This window comes from Cottoperca gobio, chromosome 21 (assembly GCF_900634415.1).
Source record: "Cottoperca gobio chromosome 21, fCotGob3.1, whole genome shotgun sequence".
NCBI lineage: Eukaryota > Metazoa > Chordata > Actinopteri > Perciformes > Bovichtidae > Cottoperca > Cottoperca gobio.
In genome coordinates, this window is record NC_041375.1 from 22,319,905 (window position 1) to 22,344,205 (window position 24,301).

The 24,301-nt window shown below is 38.3% G+C and overlaps 2 protein-coding genes across 2 annotated transcripts in view; both read left to right on the top strand.

Annotated features, from left to right (window-relative positions):
* trim45 (tripartite motif containing 45) overlaps positions 1 to 2,025 on the top strand; it is an 11,998-nt gene extending 9,973 nt beyond the window's left edge. Inside the window, exon 8 of the mRNA XM_029459658.1 lies at positions 1 to 2,025. This exon is cut by the window's left edge and continues 633 nt beyond it. The gene's annotated coding sequence lies outside the window, so the exon portion shown is untranslated.
* An 11,738-nt stretch (positions 2,026 to 13,763) lies between these two features.
* man1a2 (mannosidase, alpha, class 1A, member 2) overlaps positions 13,764 to 24,301 on the top strand; it is a 101,169-nt gene continuing 90,631 nt past the window's right edge. Inside the window, 2 exon segments of the mRNA XM_029458691.1 lie at positions 13,764 to 14,049; positions 15,623 to 16,143. Of these exon segments, the coding sequence (XP_029314551.1) occupies positions 15,830 to 16,143 (314 nt within the window). The 5' untranslated portion in view covers positions 13,764 to 14,049; positions 15,623 to 15,829.

Here is a 24,301-nt window from a genome sequence, read left to right on the forward strand (position 1 = left end):
ATTAAAGGAACGGCAAGACACTGGATTATTTATGACCAAATAAATAAATAATACTACGAGACCGCGGTGCAATCCGCGTCATGTCGCGCCTCCTGCGCGCTCTACCGAGGCGCCACCACTCGCCTAAGCCAAACGGAGTATTTCCAGTAAGCGAGAACGCTGCTGACACGGATAATGTTGTGTGAAAGACGATGTCTGGACCTGATTCTCTGGACATTGTCCGGAGTTCGTATGAGAAGACAGCTCATGTTGTAAAGTGCCTTTTGTGAGCTCTGCCTGCGACCAGAGAGACGAACACGGCAGCTTGTGTGTCCTTGCTGAAGAGGAAATCTATCTCAGAGAACAGTTAGTGTTGAGTCACCGGCCATCTTCTGGTCTCAAGATGAAAGCTTGAAGAGTCTGTCCATTTCAAAAGTGCTAAAGAATCAGTGTTAATATAGTGCCAGGGATGTGCTGAAATACTTCTTTTTAATTTGCACTGATCGCTGTTATTTGAAAGTACACTGAAGAAGTGAATCAATAAAGCCTGACGGATGAATCAGCATTGAGCTAATTATAGATCGTTTGCATCACAATATATATCAGCCAATAAGTAACTATAAATTGCAGTAGTGACGCGTTTGATATATTTTACAATACACAGTCCATGTCTTGTTCACAACTCTTTGATGACCACGTTTAAGGGAACCATATTCAAATGTTTATCTAAAAACCACATAGTAATGTTCTTTTAAAAAAAGGAACTTTAAAGACACATTTACTATTTACTATGTTATTTCATGATACTTCCTGTTTGTTTGTACACACGTTGTTGTCAATACTGCATATCTACTTTTTTGTGTAAATATTATATGGTTACCCACCAAACATTGCCATATGTTAACAAATAAATATTTATTGCGTATTTTATTAAAAAAATAGAAAACACTCAATACAACGCAAGGATTTATACTCCATTGATAAGTAAAAAAAGTAATTTTCACTTTGAACATGATCTGAATCAGAAGCACTGAGTTGGAAGACATTGTGCCTGGAGACTCCCAACATTCATTATTCTGACATTGTTTATAATGTGAAACATATTCTTGTTTTTTTTTGTAAACCACGAAAATGAGCCACGTAATGCCTTTGTGTATTTTCTGTATTCTAAATATGACTTAATCTTGAGTATGAGTACAAATCAAGCGGCGACCTCCGGGTCTGAACAGTGAAAAGCCAATGCGGAAGTGCCTTAAACCTGCATTCTCTCTCACAGCCAGCAGGGGGCGACTCTACTGTAAAATGAATTCCGTTTGTAGAGAAGTCTATGAGAAACTGACCCGACTTCTCACTTCATTTATTACCTCAGTAAACATTTTCCTGACCAGTTTATGGTCTTAATCTCTAGTTTCAAGTCTTTTCAAATACAGCATGATGTTCATTTTGTGAATTATGGTCCCATTTAGAGTAAAACAGACGATAAAGCGGCGTCTGCTTTAGGGCGAAGCTACCTTGTAATTGACAGGTCGCTACCACGATGTCGTCTTGCCTTGTTTTCATCTTACAACTTTAACCCTTTCACTGTGTTTTCAGGTCATGAAAGTTAATTGTAACATTTTGGTCGCCTAAAACTGTCTTGTTCAGCGTTCGGTTGTACTCTGGTTGCAAAAAAAACAAGATGGCGGTGGCAAAGATGCCAAACTCAAGGCTTCTTAACGCAAGTAGACAAATCAATGTGTGACTACATCCACTTGTCATATACAGTCTATGGTGCAAATACTTTTTACTGATTTTAAAGATGAAAAATAAAACAGACCTATGCAAAAACGTGAGGAGACATAAAGACTAATCTTTTTGATTTGTGGTCCAAGATCCAAGGATCTACATGCTGCTGTTCACATTGTGAAATGTTTCCATTTCTACACTGTGGTGTTGTTACAGTGACTACTGTCCACTGACTGTACCTTCATCTAAGATGTGTTGTTCCTCAATGTTTTCCTTTAACCTGTAAACCTGCACAAACAAAATAAACAAACTTATTTCTCAGTTTTCGTTGCTTCATTCCTTTATGAAACTGTTTAAACAGCTGACTCTTGCTTTTTTGCTTTTATGCCCTTCGGAAATAGAATGGTGTTTCATAAGGACATTTTCTCAAATATATATATATATATATATATATATATAATATTATATTATATATATATATATATATATATATATATATATATATATATATTAAAATAGATATAGAGGGAAAGGATAATAGATAGATATAGGAAATAGGATAGAGAGAGATAGAGATATATATAGATTATATATATATATATTTAAATATTAATATATATATATAGAATATTTAATTATATATATATATATATAGATATATTTAAATATATATATATATATCTATATATATATATTTCAATATATATATATATTATATTTAAAATATATATATATATATTTAAATATATATATATAAATATATATATATATATTTAAATATATATATATATATATATAAGGCTTGAAATTTATATTGATTAAATATTTTTCTTTTTTACCGAAGGCCAACATGCATGTCATTTACCTCCAGCCCTTTTGTTCCATGTGTATGGCAGTGCAGTTAAATAGTGATTATATCTCAATTTAGAGTCACTTTTAACATATTTGTGTACTCAAATGTTGTAACTCATTCATAGTGATTTGCAGAAAACACAACATGGGATTTTATTCATACATTCAGTGACTTTATATTTCAATAGCGTGATAATTCCTCTCCAAAGCAGCAGGTGGCAGGAGAGAGCTACTCTTTATTTTTTATCACCATGTCCCTCGACCTGTGACGTTGACCTTTCCGTGCTTGTTCCTACAATTCATTCATAATCAGCGTTATCAAAAGCCGTCTTTACCGGAGCCGTTCAGAGCTAAGAGGTTCCTGATGAATTCTGCATTATCATGGAAAATGTCTTAAGTGGCTCCAGATCGACTCTTAATATGAATGTTTCATGAATACGGACCTGTTCCACTAAAGCCCATCACAGGAAGTTACATCAGCAGCTGTGGCACTGCTTAATGAAACACAGTAGTTGTTCAGTTTGGAGGTCAGCGCGCACACACGCACACACACACACACACACACACACACACTTCCATTACATGAGGGCAGGTGTGGGTTAAAGATGATAGGGTGGTTCAAAACCTGCCTTTTATTATTGATTACACTTCCTTCACTCCCTCCCTTCTTTCAGTGAAGTCAATCCAGTGGAACTAAGCCAACACACACACACACACACACACACACACACTGCAAATGTCAGGATGCTCACGGCGGCTGTGAACCCCCAGAGAGAACATCTCATGAACCTCCTTCACCCGCCATTGAGCTCTGGACTAATGTACCTTGTAATGGAGAGAACCAACGATCATGATACAATATTGTTTCACTGAAATCTTTTTCTTTGTTTAATCTTTTACATTTGCTGTTTGTTTATGTTTTCATGGTTTGCCTGTTACATTTATCCGGCGAGAGTAACAGAAAGTTCAGCTGCAGAAGAGCAACAAAGGTAAGGATCAATAACGTATAGTAATACCATAACAATTTCATTTCTGGCATTATGTGCATCGGTTTGCACCTTATAACCTTTAATAACCTTACTTTATTGATTATATTGGGTTTTTTATTTGCACTCTATATATTTGCACGCTTTTCCACATTGTACTGCAGCCGCTGCAGAATAATTTCCCTCGGGATAAATAAAGTTTTATCTCGTCTTATAATAAAGCAGACGTGACATCATTTCACACGTGATAAATGATTTTTAAAACAGAAGTTGAGAGGTACCTTACAGGAGAACATATATAAAATAATATATATATATATATATATATAAAGTGTTAAAACAACCCTATATTAAGTTGTAAAAAGCAGGAAAAACTCCTTAAAAATAAGTTTTAAGGAGCGTTTTACTGATTTGCTCTGACGTTGCTTCTCTGTCCCAGAGTTGAAGCCCTGCAGGCTGAGGGAGGAGTCTGATGTTTGCAATGTTTCTTTGTTGGAAAAAGCACGACTGAACCAGTGATTGGACGTGATGCTCATGCAGGGACCAACATAATCCAATAATTATTTTTACGCTGGGTTTAAAGTGGGCCAATTTAATATTTGTGTAAGATTTAAGGAACTGAGGTGTGACACCACTTTGTCTTTTCTTATCTATCTATCTATTCTCATATGAAAATGACAAAATCAATCAAATAAAAGGGTCAGGTGTACCTTTATCTTCTTGATAATGTCACTGATTGCAGATGGACACAAGGTGAATGTTATCGCAGCAGCTGATACGTGTGTAAAACATTCCTTGTAAAAAGGCCAAATGTTATTAAAATGTTATTTAAATAAAAACAACTCAGCTGTGCAGCCATCCTATCATTAATAAATAAATAAAAAATGTTTGACTTTGATACTGGGACAAAGACTCAATGCATATGAATGAAGAATAGGAAGAGACATAAACTGTGTTGGTGATGGAGATGCAGGTAACCGCATCATGTCACCTCACATCCAGTGTTGTGACAACACCTGACATCCTTCTCTGAGAGACTTTATCTCCGGGCTGCAAGAGAGCGCCACTGGATTCCATCATTGTCAAGACAACACACACACACACACACACACACACACACACACACACACACACACCCACCATTGAAGGTCACCTGAAATGCACTCTGGGAAAGGCAGCTCTAAGAATATGAACATTCTGTTACATAATTCCCTGAGCGAGAATCCCTGTGTGTTGAGTTTTGAATAATTCATCTTGATTTATTAAATTAGTGTGGTGTAAATAATTCATGGGCGTCCCAGAATCTAGTTTCCAAGCTATGTAACAAAGGAAGCAAACCCCCACCAGCACTTGAGACTCCTCGGTCACCAAAAGCAATGAAACTCTGGCAAACGCTCCTGATATTCTGCTACTGCGGGCACAGAAATGCTTGTAAATCTGGACAATACCAGCGTCTGTGTGTTTCCGTGTGTGATCAACGGAGGCTGAGAGACTGCAGGTCGTTCAGGTCGAACACTGTGTAACCTGATTATAGACAAAGAGGTTGGGCCACAGTCATGACAGTAATATACTGGGCTCTAAGTGGAGCCTAACCTGCTCCCACTGGAAAATAGTGGAGTTGGTAAAAGCCAATGAAGCTTGTTTGTCTGGAGCTGCTGCAGTCTTAAGTTCACAGACACACATTTACTTTAAAGTTTCTTAGATCATCTAACATCTAAAAAAAAGTTATGTTTTATGGTACAAAAACATTTCAACTAAGTATTTATTGGGCAAAGTTTTCTCTTCAATGTTGGTGATGCAGTGTGTGACGTCTCTGCAAATATTTGTTACACCTTTTTATTTTGGTTTTCTTCCTTTGGTCTTTTTTATTTATCTCTGGTACTTTTTGCATAATTTGCTTTATATGCAATACAGTACCTTCAAATTGGACATCCACCATTTATAAAAGATTACAGCTCCGTGGAGTCGGTGCGGAGACTTGGGTCAAAGAGTGGGACGAGCTGCACGAGAGAACGGCGTGACATTTTAAATTGACTTATTACTTTAGAAAAAGCACAATAAAGTGCAACCCATTAAATACAGCCTCAGAAGTAACCTTCACCTTGGACATGGCTATAAATTCTCATGGTGACATTTCAATTTGACATAAATGAGAGTGCCTGAAGGTAAACGGCTCACCTATGGTGCAGGTACAAATAGACACTGACTCAGTGCGGCTGTTGTGTCTTTTATTTGTCCTTTTTAAAAATGGATAATTGATATTCAGGATGTTGTTTTTATTTAATATAATGCATTATAAACATACTTATAATGTGTTATAATGCCGATACCTCAGGAATGTCATTACTTTACTTAAAGCACACAATGACCAGTTAGATAACTTAGTTTATATATTATATAAAGTTTATATTGTATTACAACATGGCCTTATATTAGATCCTTGCCACAAAAAACATCAGTTTGAAGTGTTGTGATGCTTGATCTTATAAATCATTACAAATGCTTTATATTGTGTTTTTATTATTGTTTTTATGAGTATTTACTTATAACTTTCATTATATCGTGTTATGAGCAGATTATGATGCATTATAAGTATGTTTATAAAAGATATATTAAGAAGTCGAACCATGGAAGGTATAAAAGGCAACCAAAATAATCTTAGATGTGCAGGATATCAACACATTTCCTAAAGCTATCATAATAAAATCACAACTTTATTTATTAACTACCGGCTACTTTCATTATAGATTAATCTTCCGATTATTATAGATTAAATGTCCATCCCGGTTTCTCAAAACCTAAAGGGATGTCTTTAAATATCTTGTTTTGTCGGTCCAAAATCCAAATATATTCTTTTTTTTTTTTAAGATATTAAGTGAATGAAAAATTGCTTTAAATCGATTATCAAAATACTTTTTCAACATTTTGTTTGTTGCTCAGGGGACTTATCATTGCAGCTCTATTATTCAGTCTATAATAAACAAATCCCTGTAACATCCAGGATTCCTATGACTTCCAATGTTATTTTATACTATTTTAATTCTGCTATTTTAATTCTGCTATATTATATTATTTTAATTCTGCTATATTAATTCTGCTATTTTATCTGCTATTTTAATTCAGCTATTTTTATACTATTTTAATTCTGCTATTTTAATTCTGCTATATTATATTATTTTAATTCTGCTATTTTAATTCAGCTATTTTTATACTGTTTTAATTCTGCTATTTTAATTCAGCTATTTTTATAATATTTTAATTCTGCTATTTTAATTCTGCTATTTTTATACTATTTTAATTCTGCTATATTATATTATTTTAATTCTGCTATTTTAATTTGGCTATTTTTATACTATTTTAATTCTGCTATATTATATTATTTTAATTCTGCTATTTTAATTCTGCTATTTTTATACTATTTTAATTCTGCTATATTATATTATTTTAATTCTGCTATTTTAATTTGGCTATTTTTATACTATTTTAATTCTGCTATATTATATTATTTTAATTCTGCTATTTTAATTCTGCTATTTTTATACTATTTTAATTCTGCTATATTATATTATTTTAATTCTGCTATTTTAATTCTGCTATTTGTATCATGGTACTTCAGACTCATTTACACCAACACTGTGATTATTGTACTGTAAATGTTCTTATTCTGTCCTTGTACCAATTGTTATGTTTTTGATGTGAAGCACTTTGGGCTGCAATTCTTGTATGAAAGGTGCTATACAAATAAAGCTTATTATTATTATTATTATTATTATTATTATTATTATTATTATTATTATTATTATGATGATGATGACATAACCAGATAGAGAGAACCAGGCTCACACCAGTACTACTGTAGCTGAGTGGAGACAATCTTCAATAGGTTTGACAATTTCATCTTTATCTTCATTTTCTTTGCAGATTTGATACAAATGTTAATTTATTACTGGCTCCATCAATAATTAAGTGTGAGTTAAAATGAGTTGAGAAGTAAACAGAAAGTTACTCTAATGAGATGAAGTGTAATTTAAAGCATTCATCACTGACGGCATGATAACCTTATCTCACGAAGCTTCCTCTGTAAATATATTGAAAGGTGATATTGTGGGTGAGGATGTGTTTTCAAATGGATATGTATCGTTTCCCAATAAAACTCTGGTGCAGCAGGAATGATTGATCACACCTGCTCGGAGCAGCAGAATCAGTAAACAACAACAGAGCTAGTTTAACGGGACTGAGAAACACAATCCATTCTGAGGATGAAATAAGAGACGCAGTGTGTGATGAAGAAACATCGAATAATTTAGACTGTGTGTGCGCTTTAGGAATAACTTGACCCGCAGAATAAAGGAAGTAATGCTTTAATATGCGTTTTGAACTGGAAACGATCCTCTCGTTTCTGAGTAATCACGCTGTTTATCTCATAATAATATAAGATAAATCGAACTTTGGAGTTAAAGTATAAGACAGCAGTGAAGGTGAGGAGGCCACACTCTCACTGTCGCTGTGTCAGAGCGGTTTAAGTTCACTTTACTGCTCATCTTTAGGTATGTCACCCTTTTGATTAATGCTCCATTTAGATGTTTTGGTTTATTTTACAAAGCTCACCCTGAGTCTCTGCACGCCTCCTTCATTTTCTCTCCTTTGCACATGCATATTGTTTTCCTCGCATGCCTCCACGGTGAAAGGATAATACCAAAATCTTGATGAATTTAGGTAAATAGGGGCCGCGTTTAACAACTTGTTAAACACAACTTGTGCAGTATAATCCAAGTCTCATTTATCCCAGTCTCAGTTGTTGCTTTTAAAGACTTTATTTTGTATTCTAGTGAAGTTTTTTTTATATATTTAGGAAAGAATATTAAAGTGCACGTGTACAAAACGATGCATCTAGACTCAGATTTGAATATTGCTCTCAAAAGTGTGATAATGCTACCATAAAATCTAATGTGAGATGTGAAAATACAAACAAATTTAACAACATTTTTGGAAACCATTGAATTAGTGACTAAAAAGTCTTTATTTGAATTAACCCTAAAATTGTAATAATTGAGATTGGAGGTTTGGCATAATCACCGTCCTTCTGTATCATTTGTTAGAGACGTAAGTATCCGTACATGTAAAGAAAGTGTCTGCAGCTCTGTGTATCTTCCCGTCGTGCCATGTTGCCTGCGGGGGCTCATGATCACTGTTCTTGGCGGTGTGGGAAGAACAGTGTCGCACCATTAACTGGAATGTCAAAAATCAAGAGTGTGTCATAGAGCCCCTTCTCAGCAGTTACTGCCGCCAGAGCGTGGGATTGACACTTCACATACGTTTCCTCTGTGGACACACACACACACACACACACACACACACACACACACAAGCAGCTGTCCACCAGAGGTTGCAGTTGACCTTGCCCTTGCACTGACAGGTTACTTCAGGTGCTCTGGTGCAGCAACGTCACTCGTTTCATAATTCACTATTGATCCTGTCAAGCAAGGAGCTGAAGAACAGGCAGCTTTTTGTTATGTTTGCCAGCTGAAATACAGCATCTCATGTCATGCCAAGGCCCTGTCCCTTTTTGTTTTGCTTTCTGCTGATTCTTCCTCCTTTCCACAAAGGGGAAAGAATGAGTGTTTTGTCTCTGCAGCATTGTTCTTTGTGGGTGTGAAATATGTGATAAATCCTTCCCAGTCCAGCAATCCATCCCTCTGACAAGGATAATCAAAGATGCATTGAAGCAAAGGACACCCTCTCTCCTCTCACAACCACACACTCTCCTTCTCTGCAACTTGGCTGTGATTTGGTAAGTGTCAGCCTTTTTTTGTCTGCTCAGCTCTTTTCTTCTTCTTTTTTTGTGTGTCTCTTCGCACCGGCCCCGGCGTCAAACCCAAGCGGGCCCTCCTCGCCGAGCAGAGAGGGTGACTCATAGTGATGATGCCTCTCCGATGGGAGGACTTCACAGTCATTACGACGCTGCACGTCGCCACTAATTCACTCACTGAGGGGTGTCCTGTAAATCAGACGTCCCAGTGGTGCTGCTGCTGAGAGGGAGGCTCAAGGACCAGCTGATTGACTCAGCGGCCGGCTGTTTCCACAATGGGACATTGCAAAACACTGGAACTGTCTTCATGGTTGAACTTTATACATGGATAGATTACCTGTCAGAGAAAAGCTCACTTTGGTATGTGGGCTGACAGTGTCACGGTGCAGACTAACTGCCTGCTAAGCTCTAATGCAATATGGAGCGTTCAGAGTGAAAGACACATTGATTAGAAATACAACCCTTCTTTGGTGAGGAGATATATGCAGAGACATATCTATCTATTTTTGAGGGAAAAATATAAACCTGAACCAGGGGTCTTTGATGTTTTCAGGCCAAGGACCCCCATAGATGAAAGAGAGACGGAGCAGAGACCCCCCTACGACATATGTATAAAAATAAATTGCATATTAAACTGGGCCTTCAATTACGTGTTGGGTGGCTTAAAGTGCCATGTTGAAGCGTATCTTCTTATAATGCAGACAATACAAAGCTATTAAAACAATAGCCGTTGCTAACTAGTTTGTGGTTTAGCAGAGGTCAGCTAGCTCACGGGAGTTATGGGTACCAGTTAGACTATCATCAATGTTGTGTACATTGAATGGGTTGTCTTTTCCACGAATAGATTTGTTTTTGCTAAATAAATCTTTTAAAACAGTATCAAACAATAATTTGGCGGTGCCCGTGCAGTGACTCTGAAGACAGCCCAAAAGAAACAAAATCTAACTCATGCAATTGTTTTTATTATCACCTAAATACAAGGTCAGTTAACCTACAGTTACAAAAACAGAAATATATGAAAGTTCTATCTCTAGTCGCACTGTTTTTGATTTGTACTGTAAGTACCCTGATTTGTTGTACAATAAGGGTTTAGATTGAAAGTAAGTTGACGTGAAAAAAAAGCTAATTAGCCTATTATAGCGGTTTGAGCTAAATGCTAACGTCAGCGTGCTAACGTGCTCACATGTTCAGCAGGTCTATGGTTGCGTGGTACGTTAACCATCTTAGTTTATTGTGTTAGCAGTGCAACGTTGTTGGGAATGTCATGAGTCTTGCAGGTATTTGGTTTTAAACCAAAGTACTGGACAAATTAACAAATTAAATTCAACCTGAAAGATCCTAATGTGGGGAAAACTAGTTCAGAGTGATGACATGTGTCCGTCTGCTGGCACGCAGATTAATACGATTTAACTGGAAGCAGCCAGCAGCCGCTGCTCATGCAAATTGGATGAGAGAAGTGATGACACATCTAGATTTAGAGAAAATAAAATTATCATTTAAAAGACAGGCGGGTAAGATTTACAAAATATGGACGCCTTAAATTACTTCAACCAGACCAAAAAATGAAATATGAATAAAACCATCTTCACTATTAGTTCCCCGTTTACTCTTAAGTCAGACTTGATTACAGAGACAGAATTCAGACAGACTCTGTACACATACACAACGGGTTATTGGCATCCATCGCTTTTTTTATTTTTAGTAAGACTGTTAGACAATACACTCTTCTGTGTGCTGTACATTTATATAGTAGGACTCATATTGTTTATTACAAATGTGTATCTCTAATTGTTATACTTTGTATGGAGTTATCTGTCAATTGTTAAAGATACAAAACATTCAACCTGGACGAAATATCAGGGATCACCAACATTTTTATGAATCATCTGAACACCATGGATGCGGTTAGCAAAAGTGTTGATAGTATTCATGCATCCATTTACCCATTAGTGTCCAGAAATGCATGAATCCATCCAATACTTTATTATTATTTCAGTCTGGACCAAAGTGTTCGATTGATCAATGCTGCCATTTCCAGAGCCATAATGTGAGTATTGCTGAAGAATTCAACAGCAAACATCTCTCCCCAGCTACTCAGGATAATCTAGTTTTCACTACAATTACTTTCCACCAAAGATATGAAAACTGTGCAGAGATTAACGCAGTACTTTTGGGCAGCTGTGGCTCAGGAGGTAGACTGGTCGTCCACCGGTCGGAAGGTCTGCGGTTTGATCCCCTACATGTCGAAGTGTCCTTAGAATGGCCAACGGTGTGTGTGTGTGAGTGTGTGAATGGTTATCACTGCTGATGTGCACCTTGTATGGTAGCCTCTGACTCTGTGTGAATGTGTGTGAATGGGTGAATGACAAGATGGGAAAAAGTGCTATATAAAAGCAGTCCATTTACCATTTTGGTTTCACACACACTCACTTAACACTGCCAAGGCCTGCAGACCTTCTCAAGCTTTCAATCATCCATCTCTGTATAATAGGCACTTATGTTGAAATGGTGGGTTGTATGTTTACGTGGTCACCTTGTGCTCCACATTGTTTAACCGGAGTAGGAGAAGTTGAGAGCTCTGAGACTCAGTGGTACAAATCATGGTCACCTTCGTCGGCGGCGTGTCTTTGAGAGTTTGAGGTTGAGCCAGGTTTGTGGCCTTCACCCAAGTCCCACCACAGGAAAGCCAGCTATTCAGCTGCAGGACAAGACGAAGACATTGTTACTAATGGAATAACTTGATAAAAATATTAGGGTTTTATTATTGCATTTCCATAAAGTTAGGCAACTCACAAGGAACAAAAAATAATAATAATCGAAGCAGCAGAGAGCGAGATATTTAGATTTGTAGTCCCTAAGCTCTGAAAACACTGGATCCTATATTTCCCATAATGCAATTTGATAGTATCTTTCCATTAGAGCCGCTCTGCCTCGTTAACACATACAGCTTTCAAGCTCCAGTTGTAACACAGGCTTTCTGTTGTAAACTTGCAGTCTGCAGGATAACCCTGACAAAGATCCTCAAGTGCCACAAAAGACATTATTCAACATGACAAGTAAATGGAATCAATTGTTTATTGTGTGTGCATGTGTTTGTTTGTCTAATGTTTTATATCGTACAGTATACTGCATGTGTTCATGCACAGAAATCAGTTTTCTATAAGGTTTCTGTGTACATTGTACATGTACACATGTTCATTCACATTGTATTTAAATGTTTCAGAAATACAGTTTGGACTTGGGTCAAACGACATTACTCTCTGTTTAATGAAGTTGGTCATTGTACAGCTCAGACGGTTGAGGAAAGAACCAGAAGACTTCTTGTTCTCACTTGTTCCATAAACTCTCTTTAAGTGTGTAGGAGGCCAGTGCTGAGATATGCTTATTAGTCTTAGTATTTTATGCTGTCCTGTTTTTCTCTTGCTACAGTTGAGTTGATTTGCAGTCTACAGAAAATCTATGCACAGAAAACGTTGCATGTATTTGGAGAGTCGCTGCCAAATGTGAGCCTCATTAACATCGGACACCAGCTCTGTTTGTTTGCTCTGATGTGTATCACATATAATATCTGAGACATTAATGATTGCATTTTTGAGAAATCTTGGCAGAACGATTTTTAACAATCAACTCAATGGACGGATGAGATTTAAAGTCCATTTAATCAGGAATAGTTGACAACAATCAATAGTGAATTTGACAATGTTTTGGTCTATAAAACAGCAAAAACAAGCAAACAAACAAAAACTATGTAGAAGTTTTAGAACCATCAAATATTAGTTTTTTCAATTTTTGCTTGAAATTGATTAATGAATAATTATCAACTTAGTATTGGATTTTATCTCCATTTGTAACACCAAGAACTACAGCCTTTCACATTCATAACATACTTTATATAACAGAACACTGCTCCATTGACACAAACAACAATAAACAAAAATAAAAACAAGCATGCTCCTCCTGTTTTAATAAATTGTTATCTAGCCTATAGCCTACAAAATGGATTATATTAATTGCAATGGAACATAACACATATTTAGATGACAAATACAAATTTGGAAACTGCATTGTCCACAGAAAATGAATCATTCACTTGATGAGCTGTTAAATATAAATCCTTTACATAATTAATGAAGGGCCTGCATATATTCTCAAATACATGATGCTAAGCCTTTAATATGTAAATTATCCTTTCTAATACTCGATAACATCCGTGTTATCCATTGAGTGTCTGAGAATATGTTTCCATAACAGTCCAATACATCTATATATTAAATACAATACATTATTATCACTGATTCAAGGGGGAGATGTCTACAGTGGATTGGGGGGTGGGACTATTTCTATTTTTGCATAACGTTGCCTTGTTATAAATCATAATAAACAGTAATTCTGCATAAGGACATTGTCAGACGGTCCCTAACGGCAGGCTGAGTAGTTGATGCTGGATCGCCGAGCAGCAGCAGCAGCAGCTCAGTCCGGCGCTGCAGTCCGACAGAGCGGCCAGTCATCATCTCAACGTCCGCGGGGCTGTAACGCTATGTGGCTCTGAGCTGACGGTGGACGGTTCAACCGGAGCAGGTTACGACGACGAACGTGGACATTTGTGGACATGAGGACACCTGCTACAACGTCTAATTCTTCCAGAAGGCGGACCGGGAATCCCGACTGCCATCATTTTTCACCGAGCAAATGAGAAAGGTGGTGATGCAGCAGCACAGCTTCGTCTACACAAGAGACTGCCTCTGTCAGTTGATAACCAGCTAGCTAGCGTTAGCAACCTAGCCACATAACAAGCTATAATTCAAGCTTTCACTACTTACAGGTTAGGTAAAATGTCAGCGAGCCCAAGCACGTATGTCGGAATACTTTTATAGGCATCCATGTTTCTTCCTCCGTATTGCCTGGCAGTTTCTTTTCCGCTGTTCGTGTTTTTCTGCTAGCCAACGTTAGCTGGATAAGTTAGCCGCTCGTTAGCTATATAGCATTTTGTATCGGCTAATCACCTCACACAGACTGGCACTGTGAGCATGAACTTTGTATTCTGTGTGGAGACGCCGAGACGTCGTAGGTCCATACAGACCCGATGCAAAACTACCTTGAGAAATAGACTCGCATATTAATTTATGATAACATTAGCGGTCTCGACCCCATGGGCATTAATACGACTGCTTATGCTGGTGTTTAAAGGGGCTTGATTTCCATACATCCATCCTTCATATAAGCAATTAAAGCAGTTGCCGTCTTCTTTCTGCATATGCAGTCACGGGGGGGGGGGGGGGGGGGAGTAAAGATAGCCTGCGCCTTTTTTTTGTTGAAAAAAACAACAACCACATGGGTATTTGCTAGAATAATTTAAGTTAAGATTTAATTCAGCACATGCATGCAATGCATTTAGCGTGCATGTCCTGCCCCTCTCGCCAAGAGCTGCCACACAACTAAGAATTGTCATTCTAGTCGACTCCAATTGTTACGAATGGCAAGAGGATTTGTGATGTTGCTCTCCATCTCTGTCTTTCTTTGTAATTCTGTCACGATCTATGTCTGATAGCAAGCTATATGGCACTGCAATGCAATAAAACAGCTAAATAGAAAGCTGGGGGCTCATTCTGCAATGTGTCCTGGCAGAGATGCCAGTATGCGCAGTTTTCTTGTGATGGTGTCATAGTCTCTTGATACCGTAAGCCTCTAGAATATATGTTTGTTATTTTTCTCATGGCCAAATGTTTTTTTTTTTTGTCTGTGTGTGTGAGAGAGAGAGAGAGAGAATCTTAGGTATTTCTTTTTTATGTTATTTCACAGCTCAGATAGGCTTTTTTTATGTTATTAAATTCCAGCATGTGGGAAAAGTGTTTATTACCATAACATTTAAATTATAACTCTAATCTAATTTGAATGAATTTTTTTGTATTTTGCAATTTAGCATAGTTCCAATACTGAGCATTAAACTAAAATGCTGCGTAGTTATAAAGTCAATTATTTCAGATATAACTTATATTCTTGATCTGTCATCACGTTTGATTGTAATTCAGCGCTTTTGGGCTCTCCAGGAACCTGTCGGTGCTTGGTGAGATGTTACTTGTGGTTACAAGGGACATGATGCCAAGGTGGAGGAATAACTAAAGAAAAGCATATAAAGGGTATCAGCTATGAAGGGAGGAACAGATCAGCTTTTTATAAAATGGTGGCAAGTCTCTGGTAACTACGCTGTAGATGGGTTTCTAACTTAATGGCATTCAATGCTAACTCTTTGCATGTAATGTCTCTTTTTCAGAATCGTCATGACCCTTTTCCTGCTGACCTGTCACTCCTTCACTGAGGGACCTCTGCCCTTTTTGGTTTCTGGACTTAATATTGCAGGGATGAGATAATATAGTCAACCAGCTTGTGCATGCTGCTACAACAACACCTGTGGCACTTGTAAACCCACCCCGCCCCCCTAACCCCCTCCCCAAGCTAAAATCAAGTCAACAGTCAAAACATGACGACACCAGCTCTCCTGCCGCTGTCGGGCCGCAGGATACCCACTCTGTCGCCGGGAGCCTCCTCTTTCCCGCACCACAGAGCTACGTTAAGGCTCTCCGAGAAGTTCATCCTTCTGCTCATTCTCAGTGCCTTCATCACCTTATGCTTCGGGGCCTTCTTCTTCCTACCGGACAATTCCAAGCACAAGCGCTTTGACCTGGGTTTGGAGGATGTGCTCATCCCTCATATTGACTCGCCCAAAGAGGGAAAGCACGCCTCTGGACAGGTGGTCATACATGGACAGGGAGGGCATGATGAGCACAGACACAGGTAAGAACCAAGTGTTTTTTTTGTATATCTGGTATGTGACATAAACTGCATGTTGAGGAGATTCTTCTTATGAAGGGTTAGGAGGAGAAACTTTGGTTATTTTCATCACACTATTTCCTGTAGGCTATGAAAACAGCTGTACAGACATTCCTCACTTCTTCAGCAGTCTGTTGTGACACCTATGGGTGTTACATAGTTTGTAGAGTGACACACCCTCCTGGACATTTGATACACGTCAGCACAGGTGTTCCTGCAGCTGGGGTTGCTCTGCATACTCTCACCCATCGTGCCTCCATTGGGTTCAATAATTGAAGTTCTTGTACAACAGAACCTTTATCACCTTGGCCACAGTATTCTCATATTGTCCCTCGGGCAGATGTGGTCAAACTTGATGAGCTAGAACACACATACTGTTTGAAAAGCTTTAGTAACTGCTTAAATAGGCTTGGAAATGACTACCCGCCATGAGCCAAATGCTAGTAGATTTTGGCTGCAGCTTTTTACATTTGTCGTCTGGTTTGTTCGGCCTCTTTGGCTGTGAGCCAGCCATCGCTTTGAGGCTGTTCTCCCTCTCCTTAATCAAATTCATATTTGGTTACGCGGCTAAGTGTCTTGTACTTTTTGGAATCCACTGTGCTGGACAGGTTTCATGCTCCGCTACCAAATGTTATTCCCAACGGACTCAAGTTACTTTAAAGTGCATTCTATCATATTGACATTTCAATGCATTTTTAATTACTTACTGTGAGCTAGTAAGTCGGCACTGGAGCGAGTTTTGTAGTGTAAAAGCTAAATAGCTTTAATTTTCAGTGAATGCTCTAACAAAATGGTAATTTCATATTCAGGAATCATGAAGTTTTTGTTAAATTTAATCGTTGTCAAGTTGAATTGTTTAACATTTAGCACCGAAATAAATATATTGTTTTTACGGGTTGGAGGTTTTCTTTTTCAATTTCAATTTTCTGATTGATGTTTTGTCATTGATTTTGTTTATAGGCAGTGCACTACCTACACACTTAATACATAGTTGTATTGGCTTCCCCCATACAAATATGAATCATGCTGTACTTACATGTGTATTATCTGATGACGAATGCCTTATGGCTGAAATAAAATGCACACAATGCCAAACAGTAGGTGGAAAGCATCATTTTATAGTAAAGGTCTCCTCCATGCTGGTGTAGGAGGTCATTAGTTTTACTGAGTGCTGGGCAAGGTGTTAAAAGCAATTTCTCAAACAGTTTCACACTGGATACCGTTGAGTGTTGTCTCCTCATCCCCTGAGGTGCCCCCTCATTTTTCCATCCTGAAAGCCTTCTAGAGCTTTAGGGATTCTACCTGCTTGAAATAACGTAATTCTTTTTAGTCCAGCGACTCGGAAGGAGCAGACAGTATTAGGCTCAAGTTGTGCTGTGAATCCTAGTCGGACACATAAAGGTAGGAACACAGCAACATATGCAGTAACATGGGATTCTGGAAACTTTCACATGATTCCTGTCTTTTTTTTGTAAATCCAAGACTATGTCCTTTGCACATCTTGTGAGCTGTTGTTGTTCTTGCCTTAAGCATCCATATTTGTTTGCATGATGCACCAATAGGTTTTGGAATAGAGGTGTTCCTCAGGGTGCAGCATGGATAGCAGAAGGCATTTCGTTCTCTAGTTAATTTCTTAGCCCCTTATTAGCTTTGTGATCTACTTCATGTATTTTCAGTTGCAGACACAGCTCCCCTCTTTGGAATATATGACATGGGTATCATTTAATTAATTTAAAATACGTTTAAATGCGATTTAAAATAGTACGAAGATGTACGTTCATGAGTTCAGTTTTAAAAAAATGCAACAAGGCATCACAAATTCCTCCAGTAGGCCTATATGTTTGATTGAATTTCAGAGGTTATGGTCCAACGTGGCTTGTTAAAGTGAGATAAAAGAAGAAGCCACTGAGATGTCCCCGGGATGACAATTTAAGGGTTTGAAAAGGGAGCATAAACCCTTTTGAGATCTCTTTAAAATTAGTTTTATGCAAATGTGGTCTCAAAATGCTCCCCGTGCATTTAACTTTACAAAAGCGTTCATGTGATGTGATATGTTTTCACTGATTATAGCAGCTTATGGAAATGTGTTCAATTTGCTTTTTGGTATGGCTGCCTCAGCTGTTTTTTTAAGTCATCATTGTGTGCTCCAGAGGACCAGGGTTCAAAACAGCCCCCGGAAAATGAGGCGCGCTAGCATTTAAAGACACCCTCAGGAGCGTAGGCAGGCTTGTAATAATTTCACCTTTACTTTATTTGGCCACAGAAAACCCCACAGAACCAGTTCACAGGTTCACCCTGTTAATAGTCTCATGAAAGCCTTTGAGAGAGAAAAGGTTATTATTGTATTTGCCATGGGGTAATCCATTTATTCTAGTTAATTCTTAAGATATTGATAATAATTCAAAATGGAAGAGAATCCGGTTAAAGGAGCGTTGCACACATCTGTCCCGTGCTGTTTGGCAGTACTGTACTATATTTAATTTTGTAGTGGACTATGTTTTTTTGTTTTGGGAGTGGATGTTTTTAACATTGAATAAAAATAATAAGCCGAACATTTGGGAACCATGTGCTTTGTTGTTTATGCGTGCTACAAGGTTCAGTGTTGTGTTATAAGCATGAGCAGTGTCTTCACAAGGAGCCCTTGGCTCGGGCAGAGTGTAACGCTACAAACCTAATATCTGGAAAAATTGTATATTGTTATTATCATGCAATGTATATCGCACATGAGATTATAAGACACTTTCTTCTCACAGCTCAGATAGGATTTCAATCATTCTGTTTTTCAGTCACATACTCAACTGCTCTCCTGTCAAGCTCCTCGAATCAGTCAGGTTTACAACCAACAGAACATTTTATCTGACTGTTAGAATATTTAAATCTGTCTCTCTGATATTGCTTACATGGCTGCTTGAGCTTTGTCTGTGCTGTATCTGTGGTAAAGGAGTACGGCACGGATGAGTGCTGGAAAGTGAATTTCTGTGCAAAGATTATTCCTACTGGCTAACCCTGTATTGTCTCCTTCTTCTGGGATGGCATCAAAAGTTTCAGCGTAAGATCTCAAAATGTCAGTAAACCAAGCTGCAGTGCAAGATACCACAAGGGGAAAGAGGGTTAATGTACAATTAGATCTTTATGTATCACCTGATACCTTTAATACATCCACACTTAAATGATTTTTTAGCAGTAATGCTTTCTCTGATTTGAAACTAAGGAGCATCCATTTATGAACTGGTTCAATTGTTCTTTATTGAGATTCACAGTATTTGCAATCAGTCAAAGTTACAGGTTAGATGCATATAATATAGTTATTACAGAAGGTCCACCTATTACTTAATGCAGTGGTTCCCAAATGGTGTGTGCCGTGAGACAAATTTTTTATTTACTTCAGTGTTTCCCCTAGGTATACTGCTCTGCAGGGTGCTGCCTGGGCTGGATCAGGTCTGTGCGTGGCGCAGATTTTTTTAAGTTCTCTCCTTACTTACCTCTCCACTCTGTCTCTGACTGTAATTGTGTGGGTTCGGAAGCGGAGCTCCGCCCCTCACGAAGCAAAGCAGAGGAGAGGAGAGAATGTAAATATGCAAAGCAACTGAAACGTGCACATAAATGAGATAAATGACATAAGCGTTTAGTTTATTTAATAAAAGAGCACCTGTTCAATGTGAAAAGTGAGTTGTGAATATATAAAAAAAAAAACGTCTTGAATTTCAGGGGGGGGGGGGGGGGCGCAGCGCGGGGAAACACTGTACTTTATCGGTACTTTGTCCTACACACTTATTTCACAATATAGAAACAATAGGTCTTATATGCTTTGGCCTAAATAAAAATAAAACAATCATTAAAAAAAAAGAAATCTGTCAAAGCGAAGCCATTTTAGCCATTTGTGCATGGTGGGAAACATTAGAGTGTGACACATCAAAGGCTCTCTGCTAGTGTGAAGGAGAATAGCTTCTTACAAGGACTAGGCTAAATAAATGTGATACTTTGTGTTATAGAGGGGATTTTTCCCAGATATGAACTCAGGTGTGCCTTGAGATTTTGGCTTGGTCTTTGTGTGCCTTGGCCACAGAAAGTTTGGGAACCCCTGACTTAATGCATATAAACTAGTAGCTTAATAAAGCTGCCTTCACATGATAAGAAATGTTCTGTGCTCACAGCGAGGTCGGGTGCAGTGAAGGCAGTTAGTTTTGTTTCTATGGTTACCTCCCCTGCTTGTTATCTCATTGGTTGTCCTTTGAAAGGTCAGCGAAAGGCAATCGAGGTCAAAGTTCAAATAATTTGAAATTTGAGCGCTCAAATTGCAATTTCGAGCGGTGCGCCACGCCAAGGGTTACGCGTTGTCGGGCGATACCTCGCTCTCTGTAGGAAAACAACGGCACAGCCAGCGCAGAGTTTGTTTTACTGCCGATCTTGTGAAAGCATCTTAAGCGTGAACATTTGTGTGATTAGACTGGTGCAACACTTTTTATATTTTGGCTGCATTATTTTAAGGATGGAAAGCCAGGATTTTATAGTCGACCATTTACAAGGTGAACTGAAACGAAACATGTGTGTAATGCTCTGTCTAGCTCGACATACTGTCAGACCTTTCATGACTCTTTGTTTTGGTCTAACTCCAACGATAAATGAGTAGCCAGGAGCAGTACTCTTCATCTGAGAGGGGGGGCATGTTGCCGGGTAGTCAGAGGCAGCAACATTTCAGGAGCAGAATAGCAATAGGCGGTTGGTACAGTAACAATAAGGAAGGTAGCATATGGACATCAGACATGGAGACATCATTTGCGTACGTGCGTGGCGCGGTTTCTATTTAGTTCTCACCTCTCGTGGGTGTGGGTGTGTGTGTGTGTGTGTGAGAGGATTTTCTGCTTTTCTCTGTTGTACATCATTGTACATAATGATTTTTGGACTGCTGGTTGGACACACAAGCTATTTGAAGATCTTTAATAAATTAAAAGATTAATGAAAAAAGTGATCGTCCGGTTAAGTAATAATGAAGATAATTATTAGTAGCTCCACATTTTTCAAATGCAAAATGCAGTCCATAATGTGGCTTGCGTATAATATATAATGTATTTTTTATTAATATAATAACAATTCCATGTACCAGTTGAATGAAGATCTCCGAATTGTGTTATTCTGTCCAGGTTTTGAAAATTACATCATGAGCATTCATGCTGGGTACTTGCCAAAGTGCTCAGTGGGTTCGACAGGCTTGCCATCTGCCACCAAAATTAATCACAATTTGGCTAAGTAGTTACGTTTTTAGTGAATCAGTTACCAGTTAGTGCTGCGTAATCTTGGAAGGAAATGTATTTTGTGCGTCTTCTTTCACAAGCACAGGAAAATAATCTATTTCATTGTAATAAAGTTTTTCTCTGCTGTGCAACTTAATTTGTAGGCCAGCCAGGGATTTTCTACAGCACTGAAGTAAAAGTTTTAGGATTCTGTCTGGATTATCTTCACAGCTAAAGAGGAAAAAAACAGCCTCTTGCAGTTAAGGGATCGCGCAAGTCAATACTGCAATATTCAGTTTTCTGAAAGATTATTTAGCCCCATGGTCCGGTAAGATCTTCTACCAATGGCTCTTCAAGTGGCTGGGTAAACTGGCCTGTGCATCCGCATGAATGTGAATTTCTCATGCAAATTGCCATGCTCCTTCAGCCCTGAAGACTATTCCTATCTCCACTGCAGCTTTCAATTATTCCACCCAAAACCTTTGTACGAAGGTGTCACACCATGTGTCTTAACCCCTCACATCATGACACCCAAGTCTTGGCTAATGGCAAGAAAGACTCTGTGGAAGCCCATATCTTATGTAATTAGATGACCAATTTGAGAAAACTGGCTTTGAGTAGTGTGACATTTGATACTGAAAAAGAAGCTAAAAGAGTCTCTTTTTTTTATTAAAGCTGATGGCACTAATACTTCAGTAGGCAATTTGACATTACTGTCAGTGAACATTTTTGATAGTGAGACAAGTGGAACTTTTGCTGATGGCACTTAGAGCCATTATATTAATGTGCCTTTGCTGTTTCACTGCATCCATGTTAGTGGCACATTAAGTGTTACGGTAAAACATCTGCTTCTGTAGCATTCATACCCATACTATGTTTTCAATTGTCTGCTGTGGTGACCAATGTTTTAAGTGTGTGCACTACAGTGTTATTTGCTCTTTATGCCTCCTTGCCACAGCTATCGCCGGCGTTATGTTGTTTCTAGTTGTCCGTCCCATCGTCCTCTTCTCGTGAACACGATATCTCAGGAACGACTTGAGGGAATCTCTTCAAATATGGCACAAACGTCCACTTGGACTTAATGATGAACTGATTAGAATTTGGTGGTCAAAGGTCAAGGTCACTGTGACCTCACATCTGTCTCGTCCTCGTGAACGTAATAACTCAGAAAGTCCTTGAGGGATTTTTTTCAAATTTGGCACTAATGTCCACTTGGACTTAATGATGAAGTCAAGGTTCCACATTTTTGCCCATAACTCAAGAATTCATATGCTAATTAGGATAATTTCACATATGTCTAATAATACAATGATGAAGTGATGACATTTTGTGCAGACATAGATGTAAACTGTAACTTGACTGGTTGGCGGAGGGATACAATTGTGAGGCGGTAATTGTAGTTTTTTTTTGCTGGGATGAGACACAGCCAAAGGTAGAGGAAAATGTAAATGCAATGCACAATCATTTCACTCTGCAGTCCTCTCATAATGAAGTTTATTGCTGTGACCGCAAGTAACCTGGTGTTACCACTTATTGCCTTCCCAGTTATTGTTGGTGTTGCAGGGCCTTACATTTCCTTTTCTCGCTCTGATACGGCCATAAATCAGCATCAAAGCCCCACAGATCATGTATAAGGGCTGGGCCATCATCAAAGTGTATATATTTATCATATTTAATGTGATCTTAGATATCATTTCTGTGTCTTCACGCTTCAGCTGCAAAGTAAATCTAGGTTGGGCCATGTTTGTGTCTTGTGAGTATTCCTCTGTGTGTCTGCTAATAAAGGAGCACCAGCTTCTATGTGCGCCTCGTTCCATCACATAAAAGTACAAACACTGTCAAGCCAGCTCAACCTGGAAAGAATACCAAGGCGCTGCAGTCGTTTCAGAGGGCTCATGAAACCATCCATACCGGTTCGTAGATTCATGGCTATTTAACATCAGCCTCGAGTCTATTCAGAGCAAATGGAGGTATGAATGTTCCTCACCTACATAAAAGATACTTTTCACACATTCATTACCACTATTGAGCTGTTTTCAATTTTCTAAAGCCAGGCTTCAGGGCTGAATGTATCGAGCTTGGGGCTGGATTTATGTGAACCTAAAAAGGGAGCTTTTAAAGGATAACATCATTACAATTTCAGCTTTGTCCCATCACCACGACTGCTTTTAAAAAGTCTAACCATAGCGGCGCATTGACTCAGTTCAGCCGCAGGTATGTCTTCCATCCATTCTAAGAAATCATAATGCACCTGTTATTTCCCCTCCCATACTTCTGCCTTGACACATCGTGTTGACCAATATTATTTAAAACAACATCTAAATGCTTTTAGGCCCAATTGCAAAACGTTGAGGACCATCTCCATACTCACATTTGTATTTCACTGTAGTTCATTGGGCAGGCTGGGGAACATATATTTTCCCGCTGGGCTGGTAAATTATTAAAGGCATTTCTTCTTCTTTTTTTGCATTTTTACCTGCCAGCTAGAGTTTTAGAGGAGTACAGGCCCTACAAATACCCTGTTGCTTGCCAAAGTGGCTGGCATGGTACTCCAGCTGCAACAAGAATATGGCATTGAGTAGTTTTTTGTTTCTCTTTCTGGGTTTGCTTTACTCTGTAGTTTCTAACTTGCTGCCAAGTGTGTTGATTTCCAATAACTCAAACCTTGGCAACAAATGCCCACAAATCTTCCCTTGTTAGTTTTTCCAATACATTTGACTTATACAAGAAATGTTTCATTTTTAGTGATATGACTTTCTAAATGGATCCTATTGGTGCATAGGGAGTAACATTTTTAAACATATTTGCTGAGCTTAAATCGTTCAACATGAAGTGCACCTCCAAAAGTATGAAGATTTATAAAAACAAGAAGTCACTATTACTGCAAGGCC